Genomic DNA, 17,459 nt, shown 5'->3' on the forward strand with positions numbered 1-17,459 from the left:
CTGTATCTCTTTTACTCGCTTCGCAACACACACTGTTCTCTTTTGTCTCATTATATCTGAACAAGGCCTAACACCAAATATAATATACTAGCGACCCGCCCCGCTTCGCTCATATAGTATAACATCAGTGTCGCATCAGCTTCTTGCATAGAGTTTTCAGTTAAATCGAATACACATGTATTCGATTTAACTGAAAACATGTATTATAACATTAACTTGAAGTATTTTAAAATTCTTTATATATTATGTTTCATTATTACTGCTATTACACCTGGGCCCTGTTTTGCATTAGGTTACCCGTAAATTCCCTCCTCTTCCATAAACATTAAAATAAAAGTGTGTGTGTTTACTCCTCAAGACCGATTGTCTTTGAACAGGTACTAAACAAAATCAAGTCCAATCGAGTCGGTTACAAACAGACATACAGCAGAAGCTAATAAAAGCGTATTAATTAAATAAATCCTTACAAAATATGTCAGGAACTGCCCAAACACAACTCCTGTTAAAAGCGGAATTCGATATTACAATTTTAAAAGGTCCATCAAGGATGTTACATTTTGGCACACCCTAATAGGTATATGATACTACATGCGTAAGCTACCACGCAGTATACTGTGTATGCTAGCTACACACACAACTGAAAAGTGAAAGGTGCGCGAGAAATGTTACTATGCCATTTGAAGAGTAGGTTTTACTCTTCATATTTTTCTCATACCGGGCGCCTTATATGAAAATCGATTCTTAGGGAGTAAACTGCAAAAAATTCAGAATAGGATATGGTTGTTGTTTTTTTTTTCGTTACGATCGCATAGAAATAGCTTATCGCGGCTGCGCTCTCGGGCGCCCTTATAATAGCACATCTATTTGTGTCTATATTTCTTGCCGTTACCTTCAGTCAAGCACACGCACTGTATGCCTAAATCGTGGATATAAATGCATTTAATTGATAGTAAAAATAAATGGACACAAAGTAACTTATCTTTATTTTACATCTGACATTTAGAGCTACTAAATAATTAATATGAGATTTGAAAAAGACTAGATTACATCTGCCTCATGCTTATGCCAAATATTTTAGGTACTTTAAAATTTTTAGTCAAACAAATAAAACGAAGTTATTTGTAAATCATATATTTATTAAATTTTTGTTCTTCATTCTTCACATTATGTCACCTGCTTCTCTTTTTGTCTTTCGTGGATACTGATATCTTGGTTAGGAAAATTATCTAAGAGGACGCTGTAGTACCTACATTGTAATACAAGGGTGGAAAGTAGGTTATTGCAAACGAGCTGTTATTAACAAACCCGAGCCGAAGGCGAGGGTTTTGAATATCACGAGTTTGCAATAACCTACACACCCGTGTATCATGCGACATTTTATTATTACAGTTGTGGGAAATAGTAAATAAAATAAAGAAATATGTTATTACAATATTTTTTCAAAAAATGGCGCTTTTATGCAGCTGGATTTTTTTTACAAAGAAACTAGGCATCGTGATCAAACGCGTTTACAGCCTTGATATTAAAATAAAACTCGTCATTGAATATAATAAACAGATAAAAGAATTCAATGTTTAAGACATACCGACTCATTCATTTATCCTTGTATAAAATCTACTACTACTACTTGCTACTAAACATTTTAAATTGATTCATAAATTTAAAACTAACCTGCAAAAGTAATATTGAACTCGTAAAAATCACGCCCATGTAAAAAATGACCGCTCAGGCTATTAAATAATAAGTTTAATTGTACAATATTGCTTTGTAAAAATAGCCCGCTGAGTTTGTTATGCCCGTTCTCCTCAAGTCAGGAGGCAATCTTTTTGGAATGGGTGGTAGTTTTTAACTTTCAATAAGTGATGTCACATCCTATCTTTATACATAAAATTGAATTGCTGTTCGTTAGTCTCGCTAAAACTCGAGAACGGCTGGACCGATTTGGCTAATTTTGGTCCTGAATTATTTGTGGAAGTCCAGAGAAGGTTTAAAAGGTAAATAAATAGGAAAACGCTATAGATTAAATAAAAACAACAAATTTGTTTTTGCTTTGATGTGTCCATACATAATTTCTATGAGAGAATTTATTGACGCACGGTTTGACAGTTCTGCTGTGAAACAATTTCATTACGACAGCTGCGTGCATATTTTACGAAGTAATTTTTGATTTTATGATATATTATTGACAAATTCATATAAAAATATTTTATTTATATATATATACAGAACAACGTCTGTCGGGTCAGCTAGTTTTAAATAAAAATATTTGAAATTGAATTTGATGCCTATGAAAAGAATTTAATTTTCGAATCATATCGATAGCCTCTGAAAATACGCAATGTTTAACAACTGTATAGATGGATAGTTGTTATCCGATATCTACAATCCACATTGCATTACCAAGTGAATCTGCTTACTATTATCAACAAGAGATTATAGATACCTATAAATATTAAAAGGATACAAAAATCTATGTCGGGTTGCTTCAGGAAACCGAATGCTTTTGCTGCCAGCGCTAAATCCATGTTTTCTATATTGAATACGCTTTTAAGCTTATGTTTAGTGTAACATCGGATGTATGACAGATAGGCTTTCCGTGCTAAAGATTTCATTACACCATTATTTTCTATGACATCTTCTAACTGAAACACTCGGAATTATAAATAAACATAAATAAATTATAAACATAAAGAACGACGGTGAAAGAACCAGCTAAGGGTCTGGCTCATCTTACAATCGCCTCAATACATTTCTTTCTATTTATTTGCCCTGGTAATAAGGACTGGTGGATAAGGACATCTATCAGTCGTTATTTATATTTTATTTTATGAAGAAAATAAGGGACGAGACGAGCAGGACGTTCAGCTCATGGTAATTGATGCGCCCTGCCCATTACAATGCAGTGCCGCTCAGGATTCTTGAAAAACCCCAAAAATTCTCGTCACCTTGAGACATAAGATGTTAAGTCTCATTTGCCCAGTAATTACACTAACTACGGCGCCCTTCAGACCGAAACACAGTAATGTCTACACATTACTGCTTCACGGCAGAAATAGGCGCCGTTGTGGTATTCATAACCTAGCCGGCATCCTGTGCAAAGGAGCCTCCCACTGTCTTATATGTAGAAGTGGCCTTACAAGTCACTTAGTCCAAAGTTCACTACATAAGCTTTGTTAATATGATGGAGATTGGACCCCATATAAACCAATTAATGAATAAAACATACATAGGTACAACAGGAGAGTACAAACTGTTTTATAAAAAATTATACAGCATGGCGCTCCAATGGCGACATTTAATAAACACACGGAATGAGCTACTTAAGCGTAACCATAAAAAAATGAATTCTAAAATAAAAATACATAATTCACCAAAATAAATCATATTTTCATAACATTATTTCGGTACATCCTGTAAGTAATCTAGTAGCCGCGAGCTAACGTAGCGTCTGACACTTACTTCTTCCACGCTATGCCGTAGCTGTAGAAGTACGTCCATAGCGCACACGTAAGGGTGATTAAAAATTTTGTTTTTAAAATGGATTATTTCATTGCTTGAAACTAAAAAAAAATCAATTATTTACTTTTTTTTTTTTTATGATTAAGGTTAAGTTGCTCTATCTACCCGTGTATTTATTTAATGTCGCCACCGTAGCGCCACCTGTATATAAAATATAAAAAATATATGATACAAGAGATCCTCACCATGGTCTGGACTGCTTCTGTTGGTGTCTCAAACGTATATTTATCCAAAAATACTTTTTCAATTTTCAAAAACTCCACAAAACATTCCTCCTCAGGCCGTAATAATATAACAGCATTCCCTGTGTTTTGTAAACCTCTTGCGGTCCGACCCACTCTATGAATATATTCCTGAAACATAATATTTTGGATTGGATAATGTGTAATGTAGTATGACCGTTATTTAAGAAGCTAGCATTAAGTAATATAATGCAATAGTAAATTATATGAAGATCTTGTAGTGGAAAAAGTAGTAAAAGGCGTCTCTTGACGTTGACAGGAAAATATAGATATAATACTCCCAGTGATCGGAGTAGATACTAATGATTATTGCTTACCTTAACATCAGTGGGCGGGTCAAACTGTACAACCCAGTCGACTGAAGGAATGTCCAACCCCCGTGCTGCAATATCTGTACAGAACAACACTCCGCATGTTGCTTCCACAAAACTTTCAAATGTCTCCTTTCTCCTCGCTTGACTCAATTTGCCCTAAAATAATATTGTGTCACAAACCTTGTTTTATAACAATATTTTTTTTCTGCTGCATATGGCTTATTGATTTACTTGTAAGTAATTTGCGAACTCTTTCTGATAGTGTGCTACATCATATTGTGCAAGTTTGCCTTAAATTGTATTATTCATATTTGTATTGCCAATAAAATCGGTCTTTTTTACCAAGTTTTTACTAATGTGATGATTTTTTACGAATGTGATAATAGGGCGGTGAACACTTAACACCACGAGCGTAACGGTTCACCTGGTGTTAAGTTCACCGCCGACCACATTCTCTTGCAACACCAAAGGAATCACAGGAGTGTTGCCGGCCTTTAAGGAAGCTGTACGCGTTTATTCGAGGATACCCATGTCGTTTCGTCCCGGAAACACCGCACAAGGAAGTTCATTCCACAGCTTTGTAGTAAGTGGAAGAAAGCTCCTTGAAATGCGCACTGTGGAGGACCGCCACACATCCAGATGGCGGGGATGATATCCTAACTTGTCGCCACAAGACTAGACACAATCCTAACTTGATGTGCGAAGGTGGAATTCGGCGGCGGAAATCAGGTTAAACAACTCTTCGGAACACTCCTCGTGATAAATACGGTAGAAGACACACAATGAAGTGACGTCTCTACGCAATGCCAAGTGAACCAGCCGTTCACAGAGCACTGGGTCTCCGACAATTCGAGCTGCTCTGCGTTGCACGCGGTCAAATGGATCGAGCTGTTACTAATAATACTGCTACTAATAATACTGTAATACTCCATGTTTGGCCGGGCCTGCGCTTAAATTTACAACCGATATCCAAAATATTTATTTGTGAATAGTTCAACACAGGTAACTCAATGGGTATATAGGTAGGGTAGGGCGGGGCTAGTTGAGCAATTTTTCACTTAAGCGGCTATAGCTCCTCAACGATAACTCTTAATGGCTTTTTCTGCACACCGATGAATTACTTATGTTCTCCTCTGGCGACGCTTTCTTTTCGCTATTTGAATTTTTCTGTGTGCGGTGTAAAGTTTCCGAGATATTTCGATTGCCCAACTTGCCCCTATGCTCAACTAGCCCCGCCCTTCCCTACTTAGCCGTCAGAATGACACATTATGCATAAATATTAGCCAACGAAAAATGAGCAATGCAAGCCAAGCCGGCATCGAACCCACAATCCGTTCCTCAAAAGACACACGCTATACGACTCGAGGAATGAGCTCACCAAATCAAATTTTACATTAAAAAAATATGTTCTAACACCATTAAATAATCAAGCCAAATGTTGAGTCACGGCGAAAATCTTATTGTTTACTAAAACAATGATGATTTACCTACTTACATGAATATGCAAAACAGGAGCCTTGCAGTATACTTTGAAGAACTCATAATGAAAATCGACCGACTTACATGAAGAGAAAAACACAATCACTTTCAACTTTTTCGCTTTCTTCAACATTTTATACAACCAGGATATTCTTCTTTCAAGGGGACATGTGAAATAACTGTAATAAGTGAAAAACCATATAAGTAGACGATAAAATACCACCTATTGTGGCTTATATAATATGAGTAACAGGCTTAAGGTATACAAGTTAAGTTACATCAAATAGAAGTAGTACAACGTATTTACATATCACTACTAGTGTAAGATACAAATAGTGGGTCAATCTTTGTTGTGTCACTAAAACACTATGTTATGTCCAATTTGACAGGAGACTAACGGACACTAAATTGTATCAAAACGGTTTCATGCTTTCATCCATTCCCTCTCTTTCTCCAGCTTGATTTTTATGGAAGCATAGTAATCTCTCTATTTACGCAGGGTTCGTCTATTACGCTAGTATACTAAGTTATGCTTCAGTGGCCGAGTTTAGTCACTATCCCCAGTGCAAGTTACTTACTTCACAAATATTAATATTTAGGGCTCTCTGAGAGCCAAAACCTTTACTATTTCTCTTCAATCTGGTCATCATATACCAAAATAATTATCTAAATGCGTTAACTAGATCCACAGGGTGTGCATCAACAAACCTGTTTCGCTTTATAGTACCTAGATATTAATATAGATTTCTGCAAACAGGAGTGGATTATTGGGTTACGGTTTGAAGTGTGATATCCCATCTTACGTCTCCCGGTGACGGCCAGATTGTGATAGAATCGTGGTCGCATTAGGTACATTTATCTAATGCGATATTAGCGATGCGTGAGCAGACTGCTGTTAAAGATCAGGTCAGATGATCTCCTCACTTCGTCAGTAACTACCATGAATAATAATTAGGAACAAGGAAAATAAAATCCAGAAACACACCACAAATATCATCCAGTTGTCACGAGATATGTGTTCTCGTTCTTGCACAGTGAGGTTTCAAGATTTTGTGAAAGTGGGAAAAAGTGCCTTCCGCAGTGTTTTCTGGACAGTATGCAGTACATTATGATTATCTTTAACTACACTAGATATATTAAAGGTATCTATTACTTTTTAAAAAGAGTAAAAAGTGAAAGTTTCTGGCGTACCTACGATGGCGGTGTGCAATGGAAAATATATTTCCCTTCTGACAACAGGATCAAGATAGCACAACAATTTGTTTATGATTAATGAGGCATCACCCTCAATATCTTAATTGTGCCATCATAAGGGTAGTAAAACCCAGTATTACTTACCCTTGCTTAAGGCCTGTTACTGTAGCCTGTTTTTCATCCTTAATGGCAATTAGGACAGGGTTACGTCTTAATGCTAATTTGGCAAGATTTTTAACTTTGTCGTCAATTGTAGCACTAAACAAACCAGTTTGTCGGTCTTCTGAAAAACAAAGGTATTCAACTATTGATATGACTTAAGATTCTGGTATACTTTTACATTTGACATATGATTCTTGTGATATTTCTCATTATATTTATATATTATATATATTTATAGTAATCGCTTAGTTGTTAACTCATAAACATCCCCACCGAGGGACTCAAGCCTACCCTGTACGTGATCCAAATTTAAGACAGCCATTCTGGCCCAGTGTGATTTGGGTTAAATACTCCCACAACTTGTAACTTATTAACAGTTGTATATAGGTTTCTTCGCAATGCTTTGAAGATAAGAGCGCCGAATAAACTTATCTATAAATTCGAAAACACATTCGAACTTATATTGAACTGGCGCCTTCGGGATGAGAAATAACTGTCTAAGCCTATGCACAAAGGACGTTCTAAAACATTGAAACGAGAATTTGAGTGAGGCTCCATTGTGACCCCTGCTAGCGCATGAGTTCAGCTCTGCGTACCTTCGTAGGTGTCGAAATCGAGGCTATTAATTAGAGACAGTGTGCCCGTGCTTTGCCATAACTTTTTAGAAGAGTATCCGAGGAAGCGTGGATCCGCAGAGGATCTCGTTCTAACAACCTACACTGCCTTATTTCAAGAAGACTATTTTGGATGCAGTAGTGATTAAAAATGTGCGTAGAACCTAAGAATATGTAATAGTACAAGAACAAAAGTCTCACTCCGCAAAATCAATTAAGGAAATACAGACTCTTGTGGTCAAATAATAAGGTGTAATTCAGATCGCACAGCGCTATTAATCTACATTTTTATACCTAGAAGTTGCCTCTCTTTTCATCGCGTGACTCTTACCTCTTCTGGCGACATTAGGGTTGTCTTTTTTTTTCCTAAAACTGTACGTACCTAGCATTAGGTCAACTTATAAAAATAGCTCAGTTTTTTCTATAGTATAAATAGGTATGTAATCGTAATTTTAAATCAATATTCTTTCGTTGTCAAACCTTGGAAGACCACGTAGTCATACCTAGGAAATAAATAGGTAGCTATCATAAATGGTAATTTCATTATAATTATAATAATCACTTTAAATTAGATTGTCTCAGCGTCTTTAGGAGGATCTCATTGACCTTTAAAGCTATGCTTTTTTTATATTTCTCCATTTTTAAATGATCAATAAGACCGGTGAAGTAGGTGACGAAGAGAGCTCGCGCGTACGTCACTGTTCGCTCGTGAGTCCTTACTTGATAGCCTCTCTGTAGAGGCCGCCGCGCGTAGGTACTTGTAATTTCGATACCCACAGGGAGAGTGAGACAGGCCTGGTAGAACATAAGACAAGCTTGTTATCTCTCTATATCTAATTGATCTATATAAAGAGGTTGAGGTTTATTGTTTTTCACAACATTTTTAGAAATAATTTATAGTGATTAGATAAATTATTTGGAATGGCTTTGAAACCATCACTATTATAACTATACTCACTGGGCAAATGCATGATTATTCGCGCAATATGCTTCTCAAAACCGGCCTCAAGTAACTTATCAGCTTCATCCAATATTAAATATTTCAAGTTATCACAGTGAAAGTCCTTTGTATTATCCAAGTGGTCCAACAAACGACCGGGTGTGCCAACAATTATATTAACACCTAAAACATAAATATGAACCATCAACCTTAAAGTAGCCCACCATTTTTTTTTTAAATATAGGATGAGACAAATGGCCAGAATGACCACATGATGAAATATGAAAAAACAGCCGCAGGCCAAGAGATAATAACATCCCTTTTCTTCTTACTTTATGCCATTCCCGTTTCATAAAGATTCTTTACAAATTTATTTCCCGCAATAATATTAAATTGTAATTTCTATCCTCCATACTTTCTACGCTTCTATTAGGCACATATTCCCGCTTACATTCACACATTTCTTCCTTAAACTTAGATTAGATACTAACAAGGTAGTTAATATTATGGGTGTTTATAACTAACCGTACTAACTCTTGTTGCCTATTCTTCAGTTCACAAAAAAAAACCACAGCTATTTCAACCGATCATTTCCTTTTAAACCAGCTCTTTACATACTTCAATCAGCTAAATTAAAATAAAAAATCTCTCCACCTTGACGTTGGCCGAATCGTCGACATTCAGTCGACGGAGCCAGTTAACTAAAAAAAAAGGGCATTTTGACGTATTGTCCGATTTATCAACATGCCTCACATATCTGAGTAACCCCAAAAAATCAACCCGATCGGAAACTACTTGATTGGTCGATTATTCGAGCTACTTTTTGTTGTACTTTGCGATCAAATAGAAGGAGTTGCTGAAGAGTTCCTACCCAGAAGTGGGGACACTACATTTCTTCAGGCCGGATTCCTTATTTTGTGTAACTGCTAGTGGTGGTGAAACACTATCTGAACTTACTGAGCATACCTTTTTACTCCATTCTCAACCAAGAATGCAGGCTTTACTACTTAGGGAAGTTTTCTCCAATTGAGCAGATTCAACCAAGGGGGACTTTTATCAGTGAATACAAAAACCTCAATTCTTTGTGTTATCATGGCCTAATTTTAACAAAAACTATTCAGATACTTTGTATAAGACAGTATCAATTTTATTTCAATTCTAATATATTTTTATTATACCTAACACAAATCAAATAAAAAATAAATTTTTTTCGTGGGTAAATTAACTTGAAATATATATTTTTTTATACTACAGCTCATTCGGAAGGCAGATTTCCTCAGAGAAGAATGAGCATGAAACTCTTAAGGTTTCTCTTTTGCTCTTTTAAAATAGATTGTTTCAAATTCAGTAAAAAAATATATTTACAAAAACCAAACAAGAGGCTGGAAATGACAGTTCACTGGAATTGATGTGTTGTGTTGATTTAAGTCATTGAAGAAACATATGGTTTCTTGCTGAATCTGTTTTTGTTAGAATACTTTGGAATAATAAATTCTACATTCTTCAAGTCATAATCAAAATTATGTGTGTTATCTTAATGGTGTGTTTCTGGTGTTAAAAGAATGCATGGGTTCACTAACCATATGTATTTTATAAAACTAAAAAAAAAAATCAACAGCAATAATTATATACACATATTATGCAGATTATAAATGTTTCCCCGAGTTGCAACCATTTACTCAGTGGCTTGCACGGCTGATACATTTCTTCCATATTGCATAAAAATCCAAATATTTTTATTCAAAATAGGATTAATATCATATATGTATTACTTATTGAATGTCTAACTACCCATTCGAGAATTTATGCCTCAGACCTGAGAAGAACCTGTGCAACCAGCTCAGCGGAATATCTTTACAATCAAATTTATGATTTAAATAACCTGAGGGATGTCACTTTATTCCTAATCTATGATACAAGAAAGTCATTTATGTTATAGTAAGCTTTACCATATAAAAATCAATTTTTCGGAATTTCATTAAGAAATTCAAACATTTTCTATGATGATGTTGCAAAGCATATATAATATATAGAGACCGGATTATATGCATTTGCATAATATTTAAGCCATCATCAATGCTTATTGCATATTTTCCGGATTCAGCGGCTATGTTTTGATGCAATAAAATAATAGTTTTATTAATAGGTCCCAGTTTCAAATATTGCCCAGTTACCAGTGGCTCTAGGAGTGGGAGATTATAGGTATCACAATGGCGCCTATTTCTGCCGTAAAGCAGTGATGTGTAAGCATTATTGTGTTTCGATATGAATTGCACCGTAGCTAGTGAAATTACTGGGCAAAGGAGACTTAACATCTTATGTCTCGAGGTGACGAGCGCAATTGTAGTATAACTTAGAATTTTTGGAGAAGTTTTTCGAGAATCATAAGTGGCACTTCATTGTAATGGGCAGGGCGTATAAATTACCATCAGCTGAACGTCCTGCTCGTCTAGTCTCTTACTGTAATAAATAAAAAGTTACCTCAGTGGGTGTGGAGTTAGGAGTTATTAAAATATTTAGAATGATTGACGATACAATCTTACTATGGAACATTTGGAAGACAAGTATTCTTGTATTTACAAAAATATTTAATAATGTTACACATAATTGTCTATCAATGGATAGTTGCACTAATTTTATGCTGATTTTGAAATAAAAAAAACAAACTTATTTTTTTTCTCTTTGTTCCTAGAACTTATCATTTAATGTTGCATATTCTGTCAGTTTTCGTGCATATAGTTTTCAAACATTATTCATGCATATTTTAAGCTTTTTATGTTGCATATAATCTGGTCTCTAATAATGTATAACGCCACATAAACTTAACCAAGTAGTAGGCATTATTAGATTAAAGTTTATATTTATTCCTGTAGTTAACATTATAATTATCAGTAAAAAAAAATCACTTATGTGCCTATGTAGGTACATGTACAACATTATCAAGAATATATAAAGGGGCAAAAGTTAAAATTATTCTTTCTTTAAATTCTTCTCTTTATCACTTATTCTAAGCACTTCTTGTCCTGGAATAGGTGTACCCTTTCCAACACTTCCAGCCAATCTTATTTGTTCAACCCAGCAAATAATTTCATCTACACATTCACCATTACATTACCATAAACCATTTCAAGGAAGCAGCCTTCATAGTTTCGTTTAAAAACACTTGGATGTGTGGCGGTCCTCCACAGTGCGGTTTTCAAGGAGCTTTCTTCCACATACTACAAAGCTGTGGATTGAGCTTCCTTGTGCGGTGTTTCCGGGACGCACGCACAAAAAAACGCAAAAAAAGCATGCACCTTACTTAAAGGCCAGCAACACTCTTGTGATTCCCCTGTCGTTGCAAGAGAATGTGGGGGGCGGTGATCACTTAACATCAGGTGACACGTACACTCGTTTGTCCTCCTATTCCATAAAAAAAAACATTAAAATTGGATAAATAAATGCCTTACCTTTTTGCAGAGATGATAATTCCTTTAATTTTTTAACTCCACCAACAATCAAACTATGTGTTAGATCTATATCCTCTAGAAATTTTCTTAGAATTTTATATGTTTGTAAAGCTAACTCTCTTGTTGGGGAAATGATAATACATCCAACTCCTGAAACATAAAAAAAAACTTATACTTGTGCAATAATATCCCAATTATTATTATTCCACACTTTTATTCACCGAAGTGTGTGAGAGAATCTATTATTGTTATGCATATTTATGCATCCTCGTGTGAAAAGATTACAGTAAATACATTTGTGAAAAAAATACAAAGTTTATACTGCTATCAAAGTACTTGGCGTAAGTAGATCAATCTATATTCAAATTCAAATATTTCTATTCCAAATAGGATTTAAAATCACTTATTGAACATCAAAAACTACCACCCATTCAAAAGAGACTGCCTCAGGCCTGAGAAGAATGGGCGCAAGAAACTCAGCGGGCTTTTTTTTAAATATAAAATATGGATTTCAATGTGATATCATACAATAAACATTTATAATTAAAGAGACTGAAGGTGTTTGCTTTATTCCCAGTCCGTGGTGTCATTAAGAAATTGTTAATGCTATAGTAACCTTTCCCACACAAACATTTTTTAACAATTCTTTTAAATTTTGTAACACATTTATTTTATACATTTTCTGGGATCATATTGTAGAAGCATATACATCGACAACAAAAGACTTACTAACTTGACCCAACCGAGTAGTAGGCATAACAAGTTTATGTTTGTTTGTTATAATATTGTAGTCTATATCTATAGCAGTACATCTTCCCTACTAGTATTGTTCACAAAGCTGTAGTGTGAGATGTATGTAGGTATGTTGACAACACATCTACAAGTAAATCTTATATATTGATATTATTTAATAGCTTGGATAACATTAAATTTAGTACCTTTTTACTAATGAGTTACCAACCCATCAAATATAAACATGTACACCTACCCACCCACATTAAAGAAAATAATGATATTGAAAACATTTTGAATGGAACTACAATTTTACCAACCAAGTAAATGAATATACTAATTATGAGTGTATACCAAGTATTACAAATAGGTACCTGGATATTAAGGAGTTGCCCATGTCCAATGAGTACCTTGAAACATTCTTTTCAAAGGCTCTACTTATTTCAAAATTTATTTATGGTGTTTATTGGTATAACTGTTGGTTCAAAACCTTAAAAAATTGTAATGATGCTAACACTTTTCTACTAATATACACTTTTGTAAAAGGCCAGCACCATTACGTGACCCATACCCATTTTTTTCACTTATATAATATAAAAGTTCAAAAGTAAGGCTTACCAAACTTTTTATTCACATTATGTTTGAGCAGGCAATCTACTATTGGTATAAGAAATGCTAAGGTTTTACCACTTCCTGTTTTGGCAGCACCAATTACATCTGCTCCGTACAACATATGAGGCAAAACTTTGGCTTGAATTTCTGTAGGCTTCTCAAATCCCATCTTCTCTAGAGATTGTAGTATTCTATCGCCAACCTTTCCTTTTAGCATTAAAAAATTTGAATTTGTTATTAGGTAATCTATTTCCATCTTGATGTTTAATTATATTAACTAACAATATTTTAGGCTTTTATCACATTCACATCACTAATTTCAATTTTAATTAAACTAATAATAACCACTAAACACCATAAATATTATTATTTGGAAATTCTACTTTTTTGACAGTTATCAGATTTTTTTTATATATATTTAAGCATTGGTAACAAGACCATCAGCAAACCAAAATACAAAATTAAATATAAGAAGAATATTTAAATCATTTTCAATTAAGGTTAAGAAAAACCCCGATTATATTTCAAGCATCAAAAATTTAAGCATGAATGCTTCGTGATTAGAATTTTCACACTAGCGTTTAAATTCTCTTTGGTTCACACCAGCTCACAGTTTGAGTCTGAAACAAAATACATAGTTATGGTCAGAAATTGAAAAAAATAAGAGTACAAAAGGTTTATATTATTTAGGTATTATAATATCTTGTTCATTTTATCAATATTTTATGACAGCCAATGCCCTTGAAGTTTCGTTAAAATTTCATACAAGTAATATTATTGTATTTAATGGACGGGTACCACCAGGCTAGCGAATCTCTTTGAGAAAAAAGCGAATCCATCGATTGTATGAAACGTGCAGTCATTGGAAATTGACAGATGATGGCTATAATCTTCTAAAAAGGAGAAATCCGAAATCCACGACGTTTTATGCAACTGATAGCATTCAAACTTAGCCGGATTTTACTTCGTGGCCCATCGGGATAAAAAACTAGTAGAAGTCGTATCATGTCTTTTTACTAAGTCGCCAAACTCACAGATTCATCTATTAAACTAGTGGACCCAACAGACGTTGTCCTGTACACACGTCTTAAATTTGAAAAATCTGTCCAGCCGTTAGGAGGAGTTCACTAACATACACATGAGCAGGAGAATTATATTATATGGACGTAATTGAGAATCTAAACCAATCTCAAATTCACTGAAACAAACAAAAAGTCATCAAAATCGGTCCAGCCGTTTAGGAGGTAGTTTAATTGGGAATCTAAACCATTCTTGAATCCACCCGAAGACACACATCAATCACAAATTCACTGGAACACACAAAAATCTCATCAAAATCGGTCCAGCCGTTCAGGAGGTAGTTCAATTGTGAATCTAAACCATTCTCGAATCCACCTGAAGATACTCAGAAAGTTTCAATAAAATCGGTCCAGCCGTCTAGGAGGAGTTCAGTGACATACACACGCACACAAGAATTATGTATAAAGATATGTAATACACACACTAAATTATTCCTGCTTTATTTATTTATTTATTAGCATCGCCAACACAATAATCACTAGCCAATTACATTAAATATAAATCTAAATAAGTCTAAGTCTAAGTGTTATTGCACTTACAGGCAACGACCACATGCAAGTATAACATACATAATTTTTGAATTTTATCAACAAAAGAACTAATACTAAGATACAATATAATACAATCTTATTATATAAAAGATACATTACAATTATAAATAAAAACGAAGAAAACTAATTTTATTTAAATACGGCAGAACTAAAATATTACAATAAATGAATAATTTTTGTTGAGCAGCAAATTATATTCCTGTCTAGCAACATATCAATTTCTGAAGTTTATACCGAAAAGCAGAGAGCTTATCATTAAAAATGCCTATAGTTCGATCAACTTTCGGAAGGCTATTATAAGTGCGAACAATTCTATTAAGAGTACGAAAGTGATCTAGGTTAGACTTTGCAGTATTTGTTGAAAATGTATCATGTTTGCTAATTAACGAGAGAATTTCGGGGCAGTCAATTCCACTGTTAACAATTTTATATAAAAAGAGACAATCCAATATATTCCTCCTATCAGTCAGTGTGTGCATCTTAAAATATCGCAAACGTTCTGAGTAGTTTTCTAGTAGAATGCATAGATTTAATTGATAAGAAAGATGCCATATAAAACGTTTTTGGATTTTTTCTAATCTACTTTTATATATTTGGTAGTGAGGACTCCATACTACAGAACAATACTCTAAGATACTGCGAACAAATGCATTATAAATTGTTATTTTAGCATGATAAGAATTAAATTCTTTGCAATTCTTAATGACAAAACCTAATGTTTTTAATGCTTTGTTAGCGATGGTATCTATGTGTTTATAGAATTTCAGCTCTCTGTCTAATGTTACGCCTAAATCGCGAATAAAGTCCACTTGAGTTAATACCGTTCCATTGATTTTATACAAAGAATCTAAATTGATTTATTTTCGTGAGAACTTCATCACCACACATTTTGAGGTATTTAGAGTGATTCTATTATAATTACACCAGTCTACCAATCTGTTTAAATCTTCTTGTACTAAAATAGAATCTTGAGGAGATTTTATAGGTCTAAAAAATTTCAAATCGTCAGCAAATAAATAATATGTGGAATTCAAAAAACATTCACCAATGACGCTTATGAAAATATTAAAGAGAAGGGGGCCTAAATGAGATCCCTGTGGAACACCAGACGTCGCCTCAAAGGACGCAGATGTGAAACCATTAACCACAACTCTGCACGTGCGACTAGAAAGATATGATCTAAACCATTCAAGAACAGTTCCATATATTCCATTCCTTGAAAGCTTATTTAATAAGATACTGTGCTCTACCCTGTCAAATGCCTTCTGGAAGTCGGTATAAATAGCGTCAGCACAAAATCTATTATCATGACTGGAGATTTCATTTACAAATGAAAGAAGGTTTGAGGTTGTTGATTTACCAGCAGAAAATCCATGTTGGTTGGGGTCCATTGAGTGTTTTAAATGCCAAAGGATTTTAGGGTACACTAATTTTTCAAATAATTTTGCAAATATGGGCAAGATTGATATTGGTCTGTAGTTTTTGACAAGATTGCAAGAACCGTTTTTAAACAATGGTAAAATCAAAGATTTCTTCCAGAGCGAAGGAAAGACACCAGTATCGAGGGACTTATTAAAAACAATAAAAAGAGGATGAACGAGAGCATCTGCACATTTAACGGCGAAAACAGAAGGGATATCATCAGAACCTGCACCCTTAAACTAATCAAGTCTTTTTAAGCCTGTCAGAATTTCCGTTTTGCTGATCATAATTGAAGAAATTGATTTGTTGGAAAGACTGTTTGCATTACTGCCTGGAGGAAATGTAAGATTTCCATTACTGTTATAAACAAAAGAAAAATGAGAGGCAAAGAGCTCACAAATGCTATTTCCATTTGAAACGCTATATGTGTCTAAATGAAATTGGGAAGGATAGTAGTTGCAGCTGGAATTCTTTTTATTTTTTATAAAAGACCAAAATAGCTTAGGGTTAGATTTCAGATTTTCTTCTAATTGCCTTATATAATTTTTATAACATGTGTTAATTAGTAATTGACAACGTTTTTTTAATAAGTTTAAAACCAATACATCCCTAGGGTTATTAAAGTTGCGTACGCGTAACCTATACCTATACTTTTCTTTTATGAGATGCTTAAGAGCCGCAGAAAACCATACCGGTTGTTTAGATCGACAAACATATTTTGGAACATACTTAGAGATAACTAAATTAAGTATATCATAAAACCGGGATAGCACAGAGTCCACGTTGTCATTAACTTTTAAAATTTTATCCCAATCGGTACTGTTCAATTCTTTGATAATGTTATCATAATCAGCTTTGTGAAATTTTAATTTTATGTTATTATTATGGTCAAGCTTAGAATAAGAGCGAAAAGGAAGACTGAAGTTAAGAGGGGGATGTGCTGGGTCAACAACCGAGAGAGGTTGAGGAGATGGTGATAACTCTAATATTGTTTTATTACAAAAAACTAGATCTAAGATTCGATTTTTGTCATTAGTTAAATAATTAAATTGTTTAAGGGAATTGAGAGAACTATAATCGACGAGCAAATTGTTTAGTGTACTATTAGAAGGATTAGCAATAAGATGTGGTTCATTGGGAACTTTTGAC

At 34.2% G+C, this 17,459-nt stretch overlaps 1 protein-coding gene across 2 annotated transcripts; it reads right to left on the bottom strand.

Annotated features, from left to right (window-relative positions):
* Window positions 1-1,115: 1,115 nt before the first annotated feature.
* On the bottom strand, window positions 1,116-13,723 carry LOC126965792 (ATP-dependent RNA helicase DDX18-like). Of its 2 annotated transcripts, XM_050809560.1 has the most exons (9): window positions 13,264-13,723; window positions 11,914-12,063; window positions 8,483-8,647; window positions 6,893-7,031; window positions 5,571-5,733; window positions 4,079-4,231; window positions 3,705-3,872; window positions 2,465-2,642; window positions 1,116-1,201 (listed from the first exon to the last, which is right to left on the bottom strand). In XM_050809560.1, the coding sequence occupies exons 1-9, from the start codon at window positions 13,511-13,513 to the stop codon at window positions 1,170-1,172; spliced, it is 1,398 nt and encodes a 465-aa protein (XP_050665517.1). In that variant the 5' UTR covers window positions 13,514-13,723; the 3' UTR covers window positions 1,116-1,169. The 2 variants fall into 2 exon arrangements, with proteins under 2 accessions (XP_050665517.1, XP_050665518.1); XM_050809561.1 differs by lacking the exons at window positions 11,914-12,063; window positions 13,264-13,723 and adding an exon at window positions 7,202-8,319 and having other exon boundaries at window positions 8,483-8,603.
* Window positions 13,724-17,459: the final 3,736 nt, after the last annotated feature.

The sequence above is a fragment of the Leptidea sinapis genome, chromosome 8 (assembly GCF_905404315.1).
Source record: "Leptidea sinapis chromosome 8, ilLepSina1.1, whole genome shotgun sequence".
Classification (NCBI taxonomy): Eukaryota; Metazoa; Arthropoda; class Insecta; order Lepidoptera; family Pieridae; genus Leptidea; species Leptidea sinapis.